The 21,280-nt window shown below is 30.8% G+C and overlaps 1 protein-coding gene across 2 annotated transcripts; it reads left to right on the top strand.

Moving 5' to 3' along the window:
- Window positions 1–2,829: 2,829 nt before the first annotated feature.
- Window positions 2,830–15,637, top strand: LOC139992917 (alpha-tocopherol transfer protein-like). Of its 2 annotated transcripts, none has more exons than XM_072014341.1 (5): window positions 2,830–2,994; window positions 10,432–10,570; window positions 11,050–11,209; window positions 12,036–12,505; window positions 13,144–15,637. In XM_072014341.1, exons 2-5 carry the CDS (start codon window positions 10,432–10,434, stop codon window positions 13,293–13,295), a joined length of 921 nt encoding a protein of 306 aa, XP_071870442.1. In that variant the 5' UTR covers window positions 2,830–2,994; the 3' UTR covers window positions 13,296–15,637. The 2 variants fall into 2 exon arrangements, with proteins under 2 accessions (XP_071870442.1, XP_071870359.1); XM_072014258.1 differs by lacking the exon at window positions 2,830–2,994 and adding an exon at window positions 3,769–3,916.
- The last annotated feature ends 5,643 nt before the right edge of the window (window positions 15,638–21,280 follow it).

The raw sequence follows: 21,280 nt of genomic DNA, 5'->3' as shown, positions 1-21,280 counted from the left end.
ATTTATTGCACCATCTGTACATTTCAATGTTTCCGGACACAATACATGGTATAAGCCTAATAATACTAAAAGAGTATGTGAAGTATGTAAAAAAACCATAACACTATTCGGATAACGCACATATATGTAACGTAACATAACAGTACTGTTGAATTTCGAAAGCAATGCATTTTGATGACTATCAGGGTAAAAAACGATGCACCACACGCAGCTACGTTACTTCCTGGTCTTAAATTACGTAATTATTCGATTTCAAGTTTCTAAAATTCGTACCTTGCTTTCCTTATCCATTACTTTCCTTTCCTTTTTTTTCAATTATTGAATCATTTCGTTGGTTTTCATTTCTTTTTCCGATGTATTAGCTATTTGTTAATTTGTAATGTGTAAACCACAAATTTCTAGAATATTCTAATTACTATATTTGTTTTATTAAATCATAAAAACAATATTATTAGCTTCAAATATATTAAAAATATTTTATGAGATTGAACGTTTGTAAATGAAATTTAAAGTAGTTTACATCAGTATTAAAAATGTTAAAGAATTTCTTTAACATGCGTTCGTATGTTTTTTGCTTTACTGACCTTACGTTGATGTTACTACTTAGTTGTATAAGAAAAATGATCATCTTTGGTTTTTGTCCGACTTGCCACTATTTTCCTATTTATCACGATAACTACACTGTGTCTTCTTCAATAAAGAATCTTTTCAATATCGTAGAACGTTACCATTATTATAATGATTCTAAGAAAAGAGAATAATCTTCAGTAACTACAACTTGAGTAATATTCATATATGTTTTACAAATAACGCCATTAATCATCTACAAATGTAACTTTCGGTATTTACAGCAAGAAAAGCTTACAGCTAATTAATCATTTCTAATTTTTACTTGAAAACGTAAATTGCGTGATACTAATACTATGACGATAAAATGATAGATAAGAATTGAATACTAAACAAAATACTGCGCTAAGTTATAATACGACATACAATAAGGAAATAAAATTTAAAGAACGTAAATAGTATATATATTGTTATATAGTATTATTTAAAAATATTTTAAAAAAGATAGTGAGATATATTAACACGTTACGTTAATTATTCGGAGGAAATACATCCTTATTTGAATTCTGAAATATCGTCTGAAACGTGTACAAAGAGGAACGTCGAAAATAATGTCAAGAAAAGGTAGAATAATAATATTTTGTATTTATGTTTGTGTATATGAGGGTGAAATGCAAGGATAGTATAGATTTGACATTTTTTAAGAATAAATTGTAATTATCATGTAATTAACATCGATGAATATTTTTTCTAATATCTTGTTATAACATATGGACATACAAATGCGTTAGAAATGATCTGTTAATATAATTAATAATGAAAAACTGTATAATTCTTACTTACAATGCTATTGTCATCGTTTCACTCGATTACATTTTCAAAGAACTTTTAAAATATATCCGGGTTACTAAATCAAATTTTAACAGCCATGAGGTATTTATTTTTATATTTTGTTACGCTTGTAAATTCCGTGCTAGATCTACATAAGGCAATCAGGATTATCGAAACTTAATATATATCAAATACGCTCAAATTTTGATAACGTACGTCAACAAATTCTGTAAGCAATGTAAAAGAAAAAAGAGATTAACTATGTAGATACATATTAAAGTATAAGAAACAGAAAAAACCGGAAAAAGAGCTAGTCAGCCAACATTATTACGTCCAAGAAAATCTGGTTTGATCGCATATTAAACTGTATATTCAGTTGATTGCTGAAACTCCGACATTTGCATATTTCTGAAGAAACAACTGTTGCGTTATTGTATAGCGGAGATTGTTTATTCTAAGGGACAGCAAGAAATGTTTATAAAGAAAGAGGTAAATTTTGTAAAAATGGGAGGATTAATACGATTAAACGTATAAGAGTATTCGTTATTGAAGAAAAGAATTAATACATTGACGAGAAAAGTAAAAATTTCAAAGTGAACAAAAGGAAACTGAAGACGAAGACTATACAAATTATTTAAGATAAAAATATTTAGTTTCATGTCGATGGAATTACGCTTTCTCAATGTGAGTGACTTAAAATTACTTGTACTTTCAGGAGGATTAATTTGGTTTCTAACATTTAGTTAACAAAACAAATTTGCTTTATACCGAACGAATCCACGGCGTTTGCATTAATTCAGGAGAATTTATCTAGGTAATTGCACCGGAACTCCGTTTATTCGAACGAAATTTTAGATAGTACCGGATTAACTGACCTCGTGCCAATTAAATCCCTTTAGTTTAGAGTAAAAGTTAGAATAAAAAAATGATAGTTCGTGGGAATAAATTCCTATCATATTAAGAACGAATAAATTCCTACTATATCAATGCGTAACATAAAAATTAAATAAAAGATGAAATCGTTTATCCATTATTTTAATTTACATACAAAAAGATTGATTAAGTTACAACACAAAAGAAATTAATCCGCTTCTCTATTGAGAAAGTAAAAATTTGCACGTTCATGGCTTTAGTTTAGGAGAAACGATGTGTCACAATCTAATATTATTTCTTCTTTAACAAACAAAATCTTATTGTATTTTCATAACGAACGAAAGAAGAGGATTTTTAAACCTGATACACTAAATACCAAAAAATGGAGGATAATTAAAGGTATTTTTCTATTTCCCTAACAGCATATAACCATCTTGCAGGACATCCAAGTATCGATTGTGGTCGGCTTTTCTTCGTTCTGTGTGACTCGTGGAGAGAAAAGCGAGAGTGGGGCATCACACGATATAAAGGAGAACCGGTCCAAGAGGTAATCGTTCCCACTCCATCGACCGTTCTCCATCTCTTCGGTTCGCCACGCAAGTATCGTGCATTTCTCTTTCCGTGACCGGCCGTACTTGGTTATCACCGTTGTCGTCGATTGTTCTTCACGATTCCATCGTACCGTTTGTCTTCAGGATCGACGTTTCATCGCTATTAGACAAGGTAAGGGTGCAAAGCCTATTACGAACCTCCATCTTTTGAAGCCAACTGAGGCCAATTGATCTCTCGGAAGCCAAACTGATTAACGCGCTTTATTTATCCTTTAGACGATAAAGGTATAGAACTTGTATCAAAGAAATTAAAGCATAGAAAATAGGAAAAAATGTATAATGCAATGAGAAAGGCAAGCTCTTTTATTCATATATTTTATAAGAAAGTATTCAAATTTCTAACAATGTATACTGTTGCAAATCTACAAAATTTCTATGAGAAATTACTAGTGTTAATGACGCTTTTGCGAATTTTTCAATTTCATCGATCAAAGACGTAGCTGTTATTCGACTTCTCGAGAAAAAAAAAGATGTATAACCAACTGTTATTTGTCGAAGATAAATCGTATAAATGTGAATTTTGGAGACTAACGTCCTTGTAATATCTTCGCTTTTTATTTTATGGAGTTTACCAGTATGGCTTCTCAGCAGCACATTAAAATTTTTAATATTCTTTTACGACACGAAAATGTAGAATTTGAATGAGTAATTCTGCATTTGAGTTGTGGCTGTGATTTATTGACCTTTCTAAGATTTTCACTGACATCGAACGATCACTGAGATTATTAGTTGATTTCGAAATTAGTGTTAAAGATATTTTGTAAATGATGAATGAAAGATGAGAGTTCTATCAGTGTTTATCGCGTAAAGAGCAGTTTAAGAATACAGTCGATTGGAAGTGAAAGTGATTCTCGTTTCTTATCCTCGAGGTTCTGCTTTTCCCTCGTTAAAGTGGTAGTTTCGACAGCGTCGATGAGTTCTTATATCCTCAGAGAGTGAGTTTAGTGAGCATACTGAGGACTTTACGAGTTACATTAATTAAATTAACTAAATTAAGAACGAAAGAATTGGGATCGTTTTCTGTGATATCAAAGGTAATTAAGACTTGCGGATTAAAAAGTAAATAGTAGAAAAGTCTATGAATTGAGAAATAGATTCATTTATTAAGATTCAAATGAAATTTAATTAAATTAATATATGAGTAATAAATTAAATCAATTAAATCAGAATAAATTCAATTGAATCAGATAAATTTTTAAAAATTCAATTAAAATTCTAAATTAAAATCACAAATGTGTTTCGAGCGCTTTATGTAAAAATTAGGATTCGCCAAAGTTGAGAATTTTTCAATCTAAAAAGTGTTTCTATCTAAAAATATGTTCATACCAAAATTTTTAATATTTAGGATGTCCTTAGATTCCACAACAATAACAAAATTTATACCAATGAAAAAGCGGTTTGACGTTTAAAAATATAGCGGAGCGTAGGTACCTTGAGTATACTGTGAACGTTAGTCGAGTGTAATTTGAACCAAAAGCTATGGAAGTTAAAACGTAATCCGAAAGTTTCGAAACACTAGCCTAGAGATTTAAAAGCTGCACGAATCGAAAAGTAATTTCAGTTTCCCATCGCAAAATCGTTCCACTAGAAAGCAAGCGTAGTTTCTCTGCGAAAGTGAAGTTTACATTTTCAGCAGTTTTGCGATAATCACGATTCTCGCTTACGTAGCACAGAACTTCCACATTTCGAAATCACGTTTTAAGCTTTCCCTTTGACTTCGTACACCGTCGCATCGTTTGGCTCAAAACAAATTCATCGCGCCATAATCGTTCTTCGTTACGAATCTAACTCACATTAGCATCTCAAACAACCGACATGTTACCGTTTTTAATTTCTAAACAATCAGTTATGTAACCAGATTACACAAGCATTTGCATGTAAAGGTCGTTTAGAATAAATGTCAGTGAAAAGAAGACAGGTATTTGTGTGAATCTCGATCCAATGTCGAAGACGTACGTTTCTTTTTCCAGTCGATCATTTTCCTGTTCTTGTTTTCCGTTTATTCCGATCATTATCGTCTTATAATTAGATTATATGTGAAGCCGTAATTGTTTCGCTTGGTATTTATGCACTGACAAAAAGAAGAAAATTAAAGAGAGTAAAATTCTCATCGTTTAGTAACATTTAATTTTTCCGCAGATGAAATGGTCATATAGACGAATCGAAGATTTTCGATATTTACATTCAAAAGTTTCCATTTCTATTTCTCAAGCAATATTGCTTATAGAAATATTTTAATTTTATTAGAAGCGATCTTACTGATTTTCAGCAACTTTTTTCTTCCTTTCTCAACATACTCTGCGTTTTCGACTATTCCAATATTGATCTCCAATTTTTAAATTTCAAACTTTCATTTCTTCTTTCCAAGCAACCGTAGTCCACGACGTTGTCTAAATATCTGTTTGAAAATTTCTAACGATTTGAAGCTTTCATTCGTTTAAGCAAATACCTAGATCCTTGCATTTTCTATTAGAAGATTTCAACTGTCAACATTTTTTTTAACAAACCAAACTTTCATAAGAATTATAAAATTCAACCAACAATTTCGACCGAGTCGCTAATATCATATTGCAGCAGTATGTCTCCTATGACAAAAATTGTTTGCATTTGTAATATTTCACGAAGTAAGGATCAAAAGGAAGCAGGAGGTCGACGGTAAATCTTAGTAGAATATGATCAGTACGTTCTATACTTTTTGTCACGTTCACGAGTCGCCTTTCCAACCATCGTTACCCAATTTCAGGTTTTATCAAGGACATTCTTTGGTAACATGTTGTATAGTTTTTGTACGGCACAACAATGTCTCTTTAAATGAAAAATCCTTGTTTTTCTATAATGCCACTAGATCATCCAGTGAGTCCGATCCTATTCTGATGACCATGTAAATCACCATGAATTTAGCTTTTAGAGTTTCACCATTTTTATTCATAGTAGTAGTAGCCTCTCTAATGGGATATTAGCAAATTAATTGAAATTATTGGTTGAATTTTTTGTAACAAATTTTAGAGAAGGTTAGTTTGTTAAAAGAAATTTTGGAGGTACTTTTTATTAAAATTTTTTAGTTTATTTTCTTATAAAGGTAGAATTATAATATATTATTTTTAGATTAGAATTAGAATATACATAAACTTTATATAAATATCCTGACACTTTGGTTCACTTGCGCTAACGGTATTTGAATATAACTAATGTGTACAAATTTGAAATAGCACTGTCTCTTCATGAAGCCAATAAAGTTTAAATTTAAATTATCTGTTAAAAGATAATAATACATGTATTTAACTATTACTATATATTACTACGTATATTGTTACGTATTACTATACGTACACGTACTATTATGTATCTTTATTATTTAAAAGTCACCGTTTATATTGGTGTCAGAAATTTTCCTATCGATTTAAAAAAATTTTCTCGATCTGACTCGTGATTTAAAAATTGAAGAGTTTGAAGTTTGATTAATGTTCGATTTAGAAGTGTGATAATATTTCGTGATAAACGTAAATGTTTGTTGTATTTTCACTTGATTACATAAAGAATAAATAACGTCTGTATATAAATGGTTGGTTTGTATGCATTTGAAAATTGCTTTCATGGAATGAATAATTCATACTCAGGACATGCATTCATGCTGATTTGCACAGATGTCATTTTACATTGTGTTTGTATACAATACAAGGTAACGATAAATTAAATGCCTTCATGGTTCTTCGTAGCGCATTTCGTAAATATAGAAGAGAATGTTTATATTGCAAATAAGGATTTAGAGCCTAGTTTCTTCGATATCAGAGATGAAAATGTTCAAAATCCTTGGTACAAATTTAAATCATTAATATAAATTAGAAAAGAAAGCCTAAATTTAAAATAAATCTTTAACAAAAATGTAATATAAATTCCTTAAACGTTCCATGTACGTAATTTCTGTAAACGTAAATTTCAAGCAGACGTTTTAACGCGAGTAAACCTTGAATAAATTTCCTAAAATAAAATTTATTAAGCCAAATTTGTTAAAAATGCACCGTTTTGAAAAGTAAAAAGTAAATGGATTACAAACGATAAAATTCGTAAACATTGCGATTCACATTCCATGGACAGAAATTTTATAGAGCTAATCTTTATGGTAGCAAATTTTTCGTAAGATGTGTTTACAATTACGATTATAATAAATATCTTCTAATTTTATTCTAGTAAAAGTGAAAGACTTTACATGGATAAACTTCATGAAATAAATTTCGTCGAATTACGGTTTTGAAACACAGCTATTTCATTTTTATGTAATTCCTCTTTCTTAACGTACACATATTTCGTAAATGTACGTCGAAAGTGTGTTCTCGTTAAGAAAAAGTATGTGTATACCTATTTATCCGTTTATTAAACGGTTGTATGACTCATTGAAATACTTCCATTGGCATATGAATCAAACGTGGAATTCTTGTATGGAAACACTATTATTGATAATTTATCAAGAATCATCCATCATATCGACAGTGATGCGCGTAGAGAATAAATATCTAGTTATTGCCAAATAAAATTACGACACATACATTTTATGATGTTGCATAAATGTTAAACGATGTATTTTATAATTTATATTACCATCCGTCAGTTATTGTTTCTTTTTTCTTGTTATTTTGTTCTTCTGTCATTTACTTAAGTAAACTTCGTTCTAAAAATTCTATTTTCTATTTCCTATTTCTATAGTTATAATTATTCTATTTCCTAAGCAAATGCATTAATATGATAAATTAAAAAATGAATTGAATTAAAAAAAGAATTCCTTAAAACTTATTATCATGCAAGAGAAAATTATACAATTGTTATATTAGTCTTTGTTTTAAAGGTACACCATGATACAAGAATTGACTAATCCACAAATTCTTATTTAAACATTTACCTATGTAGAAAGTAGTTATGAAAGTTCCAAGTTAAACATTTAAACGAGTGAATTGTTTGCTATTTATTTATTTATTTATTTTATTTATTCATTGTAGATTCTAGGATATCGTTAGCCTTTCACAGTCTCATTGAACGTGTGACATTGTATCAATGTTACGTGACGAATAAATTGACTTAAAAGGATTTTTATTCTTGTCACTCTTCAATGCTTTATTTGCGAGTAAAAATAGCTTTCAACAGTAATTTATCGATACATAAACAAAGACGTTTTTATTTCTGCAACGTGTTTGTCGGTTGATTCATTTCCTTATCATTTTATTTTATTTAATGGAACAATAGAAGCAATCGATTTTTAATATATCATATTTTTAAATGGAAACTTAAATTTTTTAAATTAAATTTGATAAAATGAAATTTTGGTGATTTTATTCAATGCCCTATTTTAAAGAGATGTAGTAGAAACAAATTGAGAATATATTTATGAATAAATAGTATTGAGAGTCACAGACATGTTTTTTTCCTTCTTATTTTACAGTAATAGTTATATTTTAATTGAATGTTTTTTCAACATATTTACACGAATATCTTATAATTATATTTTATTTTTCCGCCTCATGATCTTACAAAAGGAACTTGATTTTTATGAATATTATTAGATAATTAATTTCACTGATTTCCGATCACTTTCCATAATCTAAAATATGTTCTTAGTAGGCAAACAACGTTCCACGGATAATTTTGATTATATAACCGATATCCGAGTTATAATTATCAAAACAACTAAACCCGTGGTCAACTATCTTAATAGAAACATTTACATATATCGTGCAACGTTTCTTAATATCCTTTTTTCTTTACGGTTATTCGTTTAGGAGTGTTCTGAAACGATTCACGTTTCTTACAATAATTTACTCTAGTCATCTGTATACATAAATTTTCATAACTCATTAAAATTTATTTCTCTTCTTTTCTATTCTTAGATTAGTACGATATTTACATTACATAGATTTTGATGAAAATAACATTCTACTTCACGGAACCTAAATATGTAGTCACATGATCATGGGACCGAGCAGATTAAATAAAATAATGTGTAATAAATTTTAAAATTACTCTCGACCATATTAAATTTCCTAATCTATTATAATTTGAAAAATAAACAAGAATATGTTGCCCAATTAATATTCAAAATTCACCATTAAATAACATAGTTCTTGATTGACAATCAAACTAGAAATAAATATTCACAATGAAATAGCATAACACGTTGCTCTATCTACCTACAAAGTAACACGGCCAACAAATTCATATTCATAACACGCTGCGCAAAGATCACGCGTGACTTCAATTTGAAATTAATCCAGAGTAAGTTGATGAAAGAGAACGAAGAAGAAGCAGAAGAACAAATAGCGAGTGCTGTCGATCACTTTTTTTTTCTCAGAAGAAATAGTGAAACACGCGGATTGCTTTCGGTCAACCGTGACGAGGTAGAGAAAGTTTAGCGTTAGGCAAGCCGCTTCTGGTCAACATTAATTTCTCGCATAAGAACGATGTGTATGTCGAGTATTTGCGTAACTCGTTACAGCGCGCATTGCCTGTTGCACGTGCAACAGTACCACGGGAAGAATATCACGTTTATTATACATACGTACGCCATCCGAACGATGATTTCCTTCTCGTTTCAACTATTCTACCAAACATATTTATATCATGACTTTACAATATATATGAGATTATATGGTGTCTCGATGAAGAGTTAACCGACAGAACGTTTTACGTTCTCAGAATTTCTGTTGGACAAATTATGCTCACTAGAGCAAGTTGTAGGGTTTTGTTGAGTTGATTATTAAAGAATTTTATCCCTTCGTTTTTCCTTCATTTTTATTTCGTTACATTATTTTCGTCGTTGATTATTCGTTGAAAGTTAAAATGTTGAGACCGTACAGGAAACACATGCAACATTTTCCAATTAATTGTGCAAGTGGTCATTTCGCATGCAAGACTACAGTGGATGTCACAATTAGCATACTTAAAGTTGTCATACGATGTCACATCTAATTATCTGTCATAAATTAACTTCCTTCCAACAAACTCGCGTATAAGAAATTATAGAAACAAGGAGTAGCAGAAACTGTGTCATTTTCCGATAACGGCGTGAATTTTCTCGCATTACAAACTCATTCGTTATACCTGATTACTTGTCATTGTGGTTTTATTCAAGATCATCGTTTTATGTTGTTTCTAACAATTATTTAAACGTCCTTTTTATTTTATTTATATTTAGAATCTATTTTTATGAAAAACTAGAAGGTATCGCGCTATTGTCATTTATTTCCATATTCGTATATTTATATTTATCTTTCAAAATTTTTTATAATCTTCTTTCGTGTTTAATACGATCGCAATGGAATTGATGGATATTTCAATTTTATGTATTGATACGTGATTCTACAAATTTGACAAAGCCTGGATATTATTTATTCGAACGTATAAAAGATAACTGAAATATTAATTTTTCACCGTCTGCAAAAATTAGAATTAATATTATGGTCTTTCTTCTTATAAAGGAAACAAAATTGTAGATTCCAGAAACATAGATCTTCACAATTACTTTAGATTAGTTTGTACTACTTTAACCAAAATTGATTTTCAGATGTTGCTGATTCAACCGACGGAGGAGATGTCGAAGCAGATTCGCGTGGAGCTGAACGAAAATGTCGCGACACGTGACAAAGACGTCGAAGTCATCAAAGAATGGCTGGCCAAACAACCGCACTTACCTGAATTCGATGGTAATCGCGTTCGAACGATACTTCTCGTTGACGTGATGGATTGACATATCCTAAGATTTGTGCTCAGTTCAATATTTAATACAGACGTATTTGATAGAAAGAGCTAAGTAGTAGAAAGAAAAACGGAAGATATAATTGAGAAATCATAAAAAATTAAAAAGGAAGGAAGAAACATTCCTACTTGTTTTTGATTTTAATTATTAAGTATATAATGTAAAGAGAAAAGATAAATATCGACTGATCGGTACGAAGCAAGTGAATTAAGAGAGAAATAAAATATAGAGTTCAAAACGTAACATAAATGTAAAATAATTAATTACGATGATTATGTGGATTTTTATTAAAGTAGTTAATAATTTATACGTAATTACTATGACATTTATATTTTTACTATATGCTGAATAAACATTCGACATGGTAAAAATAGATCACGATTATTCAATGATTGCCTGCTTAGAAGACATCTTTTTTCGTTTCAGACGATTACAGGCTAATGACGTTTCTTCGTGGCTCCAAGTTTTCCTTGGAAAAGTGCAAGAAAAAGCTGGACATGTATTTTACGATGAGAACCGCAATCCCGGAGTTCTTTACTAACAGAGACATCACCAGACCGGAATTGAGAGATATTACTAAAATTATGTAAGCTTTTTTTCTATTGCTACGAGCTACTGAGAAACATTGTTGCAACTTCTTTTCATAATTATATGATATTCATAATTTCCTGCATAATCGTATATATATTGTATATTTATTTATTTATTCTGTTCATTTAGTTAAAGTTTATTCTATATTACGTGTGATATTCGAAAAACTGAGAAGATCTGAGAAGGTCTGTGACTATGCAAGCAACGTTATTGTGTCCTTGAAATAGAAAATTTTCTAATTCGGCGAGCACGAGTAATTTTCATGACACCATTAACACGAACCGTGAGCCAAATAAGAAACTTTCCGCGGGCAAATTTACATGGTATAACGAGAAAAGTTCTGATTCGTTTTAATAAACCCCGACTGTTCGTTGCTAAGCTCGATTTTCGTAGCAAAGAATTAAAAGGGAAGAGAACGTTGTTCTCCCAGTATTCGAGTGCACGTTCGTAGAAAATAAGAGAAATTAATTATTTTAGTCCAGTTACTCGCCTTTTGCTCTACTTTTTTCCAAAAATGTCGAAAATGCCTGATATTAAACAAGCATGTACGTGGAAGACGAAGAAAGTTAATTATTCTAGTTTAATTATTCGTTCGATTGTATTCATTCTATAATTAGATAACCAAAAATAATAATAACGATAAATTGAAAATCTGATTTCTTCGAATAATGCTTCTTCTGTTAGTTTAACTTTCTTTTACCCAAGCGAAATATTTCGATATTGCATCAATGATTTATAAATATGTATGATCAGATCTCTAAACTCTAAAGCTGCGATAATTTGAAATAAATATATATTTCAAGAAATTATTACCTTTCCAGTCAGGTGCCTCCATTGGCGGGTTTGACGGAAAACGGACGACGAGTAATAATTATGCGAGGAATCGACAAGGACTTACCAACTCCAAACGTAGCCGAACTGATGAAACTGGTTCTGATGATCGGCGATGTGCGTCTGAAAGAAGAATTAGTTGGTGTGGCTGGAGATGTATATGTACTAGATGCTAGTGTCGCGACGCCAGCCCACTTTGCAAAATTCACACCAGCTATCGTGAAGAAGTTCCTAGTATGTGTTCAAGAAGCCTACCCGGTGAAGTTAAAGGAGGTGCATGTGGTGAATGTTAGCCCGCTGGTCGACACTATCGTCAATTTCGTGAAGCCATTCATTAAGGAGAAAATTCGCAACAGAATCTTCATGCACAGCGACTTGAAGACTTTGTACGATTATATTCCCAGGGAGATACTACCGACCGAATACGGCGGCGATGCTGGACCAATTCAAGCAATTCATGGTACGATGACAATTATCTTTCTCAGGGTATGGCAACTGAGAACCTTGTAATTAGATTACGGATATTTATGCATTTATACGGAGGAAACGAAGGTTGAAAATAGAACATGCGTATATAATAGTAGAATGAAAATAGAACGTACATGATATGCAAAAGTACACAAAATGTCTAAAGTATTGTATTTATTGTAACATTTTATGGATCATGTAAGTTTCTGCGTAATTTCTATCACTTTAATGAAGTACGTAAAGACATAGGAATTTGCATATGTATCCGCAATCTATTCGTAAAGAAAGCAACCTTTTCAAATTCTTCTACTTATCGAATAATGACGCATCCTGATCAAAGGCTCGTAATGGAATCGGTACTACGAGAAATGATCTACATATTTCATATGATTGCTTAAAATGGAAAATGGATGTCCATATATTTTACTAAAAATGTAATACCACTTTACATGGATTATTCTGCATTTCTCTATTATCTCATGTACAATACAGGAACACCTGTTGCAACGTTTCAACATAAACACGTCTGTGAACGTGTCAGATAATAAATCGTACCGTCGAATATATCATTAAATTTATTTTATCGATCTCCAGTGATCAAGCAAAAGTCATCGTTTGTTCGTTTTTTAGAAACCTGGGTGAAGAAATTAGAAGAATACGGTCCTTGGTTCGCGGAGCAGGAATCAGTGAAAGCAAACGAGGCGCTTCGGCCAGGAAAACCAAAGACTCACGATGATTTGTTCGGTTTGGATGGATCATTCCGACAACTGGTGATCGACTAAACCTCCAATTCATCCAGTTGTCGATCCGTGACAACTTCACCAACTACCATCCCGGTGCTAATACGAAGAAAATGAGTTCGAAGAAAGGGAAGAGACAATATGTGCATCCACGTCATGACGTTCATCAACGAGGCACATCATGTTACTAATATGTATATTTTCGATATACAGTTTTCATTTATTTGTCTATGCATATGTATATCGAATCTCCTAAAAGATATTCCTGACTAGAAATTAATTCATCAGACGTTTGACAGATTTCGATGGATATACCGTCGTTCTATTTCTGTACAAATTCGACGGTGAAAAATTATTAATAGGAATTGATTGATCTAATTTAGAGCTGAGTATTAGTTACAGTAGAATAGATGTGGTTCTTTGCAGTTAAATAAGTTCTATTTAATAGAATTTTTGTTTATATCGATCTCGTACATAATGGAGATATACATACAGTTATCGAGCAGGTTGTAAAGCTTTAAAGTAATGTTGATGATGCTTACATTGCATATTTTTCTATATCTTTTTTCATGTGATGAATAAAATATTATTTTATTAGAAACAAATGTTTCAATAGTCCTTAATTGTAGTAACTTTTTCAAGTATATCGACTATATCATAGATTTATTATTTATAAGGAAATATATTTTTTTAGAAATAATCAGAGAATCATTTATCATTATATTTAGCCAATTGAAAAGAAGTACATATAAATAGATTAACAGATGTGTCTGAATTTCGCAAAATTTATTATACATTTGGAACAAAACAGATTTAATGTTTCATCGATCATCAGTGATGAAATGGGGAAAGCGATGCTGCAATTATTTTAATAGCAAGAATAGAACAATCAGACGGAGGAAAGTAAACATTAATTGAAAAGTGAGACAAATCTTGGAGTATATCCATGCTTTCACCTTTTCCTTCATATCTTCTTGATTCTTCTTTGAATTTAAGATTATCAGATCAATAATTATTTATGAATATAATAACTACTTATGATTTATAAAAATCTAACTTCGTTTCACTACACCAAAAAACCGACATAAGATAAATAATATTTATTTTATTCGAACAAAAATTAAAATTTAAATAAAACGCAAGTGAAACAAGTAAAGTTTACACGTATCTATTTTTATCTAATAATTAATATCAACTCACAAAATGTAGATGATTTTTCTTCTAAGAAATTACGGAAAAGACATCCTGTAAGTATAACATTAAAATAGGCGTAGAGTTTCGTTTCAAACGCAGTATAATTGTACAGGTGATTATCCGTACGCAAGTAATTCGTTTATTTCATTGTAATTGCCGCGTCGAAAGTAGGTTAGACTGCATACGTAGAGCGTAGTACTTTCGACTTTTGAAAGTACCTTCTTTTCAACACTACACCATGTCCCACATTGTGGAAAATAGGCTCGGTTCATGTGCAATGTACGATAATGTGTATACCTTTAAAAACTAATGGACGTGAGGAAATATCTCTCACAATTACCCCATAATTTTACAACGAAAGGAATACTATTGTAATATATATACATAGTGTTTTTATATAAAGTATAAACGTGCGCATAAGGTTTCAATTGTCGAGTTAACGTAGGAAATAGATATAGCGTTTATGTACTTTTCTTTTATGTTTCAAAGCACGCGAGGTATAGCGTAAAAAATATGAAAAGAGACTTCTTCCTTTTATCTTCCTTTTTCAAAGTTTACTCTAGTGAATATTCGAAAGAATTTATTTTAAATATCTGAAGCGAGTAAAAAATTAATTTTCCATCGCTCTTCTAACCATTTAGCTTTTGGTTAAATTGAAAATTTCTTTTCTGTTCACTTTTACACGTTAGCATCAATATTTGTTAGTAACGTAAATACTCAAATATAAGAACTCGTAAGTAAGTGTGCTCATAAAATACAATTGTATAAATATTATTACAAAAAATTTTAATTGACAAGCAATATATATATTTGTATATGAATCTATCATGCAATATGTGATTGTAAATTTCCAGTAAGAATGTAGTATACGTATAGAGTACGTAATTTATACTTTTGTACGACTTTATTAAATATTATTTGTAGCAATATCCTGTAAAATAGTTAAAGACGAAATTGAGTATATACAAATTAATATCTTATCTTCATTCCGCTTTATACATAGGTTTGTATGAATTAATCGCGTTAATAAATTAGTAACTTCGATTAATTAATACTCGTGTTTCGTTGGAATTATTAGAATTATTCATACCTTGGAATTATGTAATCATGATTGTATAGCAGGTTTACACTAGACAGTTGAAGAATATATAAATATGTTCCATATTTAAATAAAATATGTAATTATAAAATAGATTTTATATTAGTAACCCTAAAATATTTTGACAAATTATATTGCGGTTTTTAAGCTGATTTGTATAAATAGTAAAATAAGATATACGTGTGTACAATAATTTATTAGGATAATCATAATTCATTATAATCGATCATACGTGGAAAAATATATGCTCAGTTCTTACTTTGTATTGTACGTGACAATGTAGCGGAAATAAAAAAACAAATTGAACAGTTGAAGAATATATAAATATATTCTATTTTTAAATCAAATATGTAATTATGAAATAGATTTTATATCAATGACTCTAAAATAATTTAACAAATTATATTGCGTTTTTTTAAACTGATTTGTATAAATAGTAAAATAAGATATACGTGTGTACAATAATTTATTAGGATAATAATAATTCGTTATAATCGATTATACGTGGAAAAATATATGCTCAGTTCTTACTTCGTATTGTACGTGACAATGTAGCGGAAATAAAAGACAGAAATTGTTATACATAAAATTCTGAAAACGATGGAGGTCAATTATTTTTTATCTTCTTTGTCCTTTTGCAGAGTATAAACCAATTTGTCTAAATTTTAAAACATCTTGAAAGCTTTCCTTTTATTCAATAATATATTTGCATTGGATTTGAAAACAGAGAGAATATAATTTCTAGAATTTTTCAGAGAACGAACAAAAATGTTTCATCAAACCCTTGTGAAAAAGTGACGCTGCCGCGTTTGAAGCTGGAAGCTCGTTAAATTTAAACAATTGAAAAAGAAAAAATGGAAACGAGGACAACGGTGAAACTGCAGATTTCCAGGATGAAAATTGAGAAAACATTGAAACAGCCCCACCGAACAATTCCCTTTTCCAACTTGTCAGTTTTTGTCGGTCCAAGCATCGAATTACAATCTCGTCCAGAGATTTCAATTAATTTTGCCCGTTCGTCGATGAGAGACAGTCAAAAAAGGGAAGAAAATTGACTAAAAAAGAAAGTGACCGACTAATTACAGCTCCGAAACGAAGTCTTTAAATCGCACGAGTTTCCGTTTTCGTATACTCGTTACTCTGATGTAATTAGGATATTTCAGTAATCGAACGTAACATGGATCGATCCAATACTCCACTCTCAGGCTTTTTCAACATTCTGACTGATTCGTAGAAATGACTGTAGGTTACAAGTCGTATCAATTCTCTTACGATTGGCATATCACTAAAACGTTGATCAAAAGGAAAAAAGGACTTGTTTATTCGTATTATTTCTATATATCACTTCTATATATCTGTGTTACATTCTTCGTGTACCAACGAAGATATAATTCTTTTTATTTACATTATTTATTATCTTCGAAACAATTGCGTCAGACGACGATGCTTATATCTTAGGCCAAGAATAACTTTATTTTTATTCGATACATTCCTACACATCCTATCTATACGTTCTACAAATTCTTTCCCCGCCACGCAACTGTTCACAGTATATATGAAACGATTACTTTGATTTCACAAGTAGACATTTTTACGATTAAACGTGTTTCTATATTTTGCTTATCGCAACAGAAGATACAATTTCTCACACTTTCCCGTCTTTCCACTGTCCGCGTCTTTCCTTGGTACACCAATCGCTCTCAAACAATTAAACGCGGGACAAGTACTTTCGTTCTCCGAGGAATCACCCCCACTTCCTTCCCCACCTGTTCGCGGTTGGAAGATCGTCGGCAAGTCACAATCGTTGGTCAGTCAGTCAGTCAGTAAGTCAGTCAGTCAGACACATAATCGATCAGTCGACGAATCGATCGAAACGCGATCATCAAACGCAGGATTCTTTCAAACTCTCGGTTCATGAACTTTCTGACTGACAAGTGCGTTCACCTCGTTAAATGCATAGTGTAGTTCAAATGTCGAAGTGAATCGCAGCTGGAGTATCGAAACAGCGAACAATCTGTTTCGTGATAAAGAATTTTGTGATTTCTCTGAATATTGTGGAAATTTACTTGAACAGGACAGAATTTTGTAAACAATAGCAGAATGTAAAAAGTGGATCGTTACTGCTTAAAGGTGTTGGAGAAAAGAAAGGTGAGATTCAATCGAGAAAGTCATTTCATCTAATCGAGATTAAATTACGGGTAAATTACGATAATGAATGTTTATTTACTGCGTTTTTCATTTAAAGATATACTGCTCTGTTCGTTAACGAGCTTTGGTAGGAGATATAAACGAGTATCTACGATATGTGAAATGTTTTCCAAACGATTGGATAGTAATCTGCGAATTAATAGAAGTTTTGGAAAAGTTATTTCTTTTCCTATTCTTCCCCTGCATAATTCAGAAGTTTTGTTAAATATTGATTCTTCTTTTTTCCTTTCCTAATCCTATATTCAGAATTTAGATTTCGATTTCTATCGAATTTCCCTTTTACAGAAAAATATTATTAATATAATGAATTTTTTGCAATATTATTTATACCGTTAGTAGAAAAACGGATAGAAAAAGTAAAGTTATCTTATAATCAACTTTCTGGAAGGATTATAAAGGATATCTGAAATAAACTGATTTTAATCTGAATTTCTTTTTAATTTATAACAAATAGCTTAATTATATTACATGATTAAATATTCGTAAATGAATACGATATATGAATGAAATACGATATATTTCAATGAATATATCTTCAAAAATATACGAATTAGGATAAAATAACAATTAGTAAAAAGAACCCTTATGAATAAATTTAAAGTATTATAAACTATCAAAAATAATGTCTATGTATCGGTATCATTTTCATCTTCATCTTCGCGATTAGGCGATACGTTTGACGTCCTTTAGCATTTAATATTCTTAATAGAAAACGCGTTAAATGAGTCAGTGGTAAACAACGTCTTCGTCTGCATTGAAAATGTCGACTTGACAACCATCGAAGTATCTTTCATACGTATTTATAATTTATATGCAATATGCATGATTTCGATGACTCACACGAAATCGACAGCTAAAAAGAACTTCGTGCAGTTGAATGTTGTCTGCTAAATGTAACAAGTGCATTGGAATACCATTGAACAATTTATTATTAGAATTATCGTTAAATATTTCATTTCTGGAATCTTATTTTAAAACACTTTTTCTTCGAAGCACCGCTTAGAGATAGAAGATTGTTTATAGAGCTACAAAAGAACTTTTTTTATTATTAAATCATAAAAGCTACTCGTAGGAAGTTTCGGTAACGAAGCGGATTTTTCTTCTGGTTGTTTGCTAACGGATGGAACGCATCCATAATTGCTGTACAAGTTGTCATAACGAGAGTATACAACCGATCATTATTTCGTATTGAATTGGAGCTGTCGGTTGATGTACTTGTCAATTAAATCAAGAATTTCGCTTCTTGCTCCTTTCTCGTTCATTTCCGTTTGGATTTTCACGCATGCTAGTTTAACGAACGAGATACAATATTACTAGAGAAATAATTATGGATTTGTCGAATCGTTAGGAAAAAAGGAAACAGTTTTAATTAAAATAAAAGAGTAGTTGATAGACTGTGCATGTTTATGCGAATTTAAAGTTTTATGAAAACAATAGGAACAATAGAACATTAGTGTAAACATTAATACGAACATTATTAAGCAAAGATATCTTTCACTTGTTAAATATTGCGAGTAACGAGTACTATGAGTAAGTATAACGAGTGCTATATTTCGTGTCATATATTTTATGAATCGTCGTCGTCGGAAAGCACGCAGACAAAATATTTAGCGTCGGCAGTAAACGTCGACTTTCCAAACTTCCTGTGCGCTCGGCTTCTAGGGTACCTCTGTGAGATCGTTTTACCAAGAAATCCCTCTGGTGAAATGCAAATAACGCGCACGGACGAACAATCCGAATCTTCGGCTCGTACGTTCTTCTTTATCGCGAAATTAACGTCGGTCCCTTTGTGGAATTCATACGAATATGTCAGACGCGCTTTTCCACGAACAGATAACAATTTTTAAAACAATTGTGTTGTGCGAACGTGATCACTTCGTTTATCCAAAAATAGAAGCATACATGACGATCATAGTAAGGGAAACACGATGTAAATATATTTATTTACTTTCTCGGTCTGTTTGATGCTTTTTATTTTTTGACCGTAATTCGCTTTATTTTTAACCCACTTTGTGTGTGTTTGAAAAGAAATATTTTAATATAGAGCAAAAAGAACTTTTGATGAAAAGATGAAAATTATTGCAAGAACACGCGTCACGTCGAAAGATTTTCAACGTTCCCACAAATTAATTCAAAAGTGGAATTCACGCTTATATTGTAATTTAGGCAAAGGCAATTTTCGCCTAAGGAAAACTTTAAGAAACGCGATAAACCAAGCACAAAATAACTAGATGGAATATTCATAGCTCTGTATATATACCAATAGTACAAAGAGCAACCTTCTTAAGCGAATCGTTAATAAAACCAGCTACAAAAAGAGGATAATACTTAGTTCATGAATTTTCCTCTTCAATGGTCTCTCGTTCGCGAACGTAATATGATTTACTCGTTTTGAAAATTCTTGATAATACAACAGTAAAAATTCCGCACGCCGTGCGTGATATAAAAATCGTTCTTTCTTGCTTGGAAACGATTATCTTCTTTATGTTTTATGGTTAAAGAAGCGTTTTAAACATCCTGATCGCATCGATCGATTCTTACATAACTAAGGAAAAACGTAACGAGAGAAACGTCTGCCGTTTAATACATCGTCGCTTCTTCAGTATAAAATTCGTTAGAAGTGTTGAAAGAGAAGTGTTCGAAAGAAGTGAAAATATAACTTTACGATGTGAATTTTTTCATAGAAACTATTTAAAAACTGTGCAGGACTTTTGTAAGATATTTATGAAATATTGCATGAATACCTAAAATTCGTGAAGAATATTTAAAATGTTATTTTAATGTCTGAGTTTTAAGGAAATGGTGAGTAAATTAAACGATGAATAGAAAATAGATAAAGGTATGATTTAAAAGGTATTAAAAAATGCTTCTTTTAATAGTATGTTTTAATATGAAGATTGTAAGAACAGAACATAACGTATGTATAAGTCACATTCTTCATATTATATGAGATCAATTCTAAAATAATAAAGTAATTTTGTTCGTACATTTAAGATCAAATAATAAATTAAAAACATCGCAGTAAATGCAGCACGTTTGTGGTTGCACAATGTAATTCGCGCTGTAATTTCATGTCTCTATGACGATAATTGTGATCCAATGTTTCCTCGAAACGTAAGATATATATTTCTTAGAGATTCTAATAAAATATTAAGTACAAAATATAACAAAGTTCTGTATACCTAAATTAAACAATTGCAACTTGGCTGTCAGCAAAGAGGTAATTTATTCTTGCGTAAAGTTCAAAGACAAAAAAGAAGATATTTAGGTTTATTCCGATATCGCGTAGAAATCAGAAAATTTGTGAGCTTCTAAAGCAGTAATTATTAATGAAAAATTTCTCAGAGAATCCAATAAAATTGCAAGTCATTCTCAATTTACTAAGTCGGTTTCTCACATATTACAGAGTCAGTGGATGATTTTATTCAAAGTCAAGATAATCAATCAAGTAATTTCTCCACTTTGTGAACGACGCTAGAAGAATCTTAACTACAAACGTTGATCGGATTTAATTATACATTTGATC

This window comes from Bombus fervidus, chromosome 1 (assembly GCF_041682495.2).
Source record: "Bombus fervidus isolate BK054 chromosome 1, iyBomFerv1, whole genome shotgun sequence".
NCBI lineage: Eukaryota > Metazoa > Arthropoda > Insecta > Hymenoptera > Apidae > Bombus > Bombus fervidus.
The sequence above is the reverse complement of the archived record's forward strand: the minus strand, read 5'-3'. Positions and strand labels throughout refer to the sequence as shown.

Coding starts and splice junctions, on each gene's coding strand:
- LOC139992917 (XM_072014341.1), top strand. CDS start 10,432: ATGTTGCTGATTCAACCGACGGAGGAGATGTCGAAGCAGATTCGCGTG. Junction 10,571..11,049: donor GCACTTACCTGAATTCGATG/GTAATCGCGTTC, acceptor TTTTCGTTTCAG/ACGATTACAGGCTAATGACG. Junction 11,210..12,035: donor AGAGATATTACTAAAATTAT/GTAAGCTTTTTT, acceptor TTACCTTTCCAG/TCAGGTGCCTCCATTGGCGG.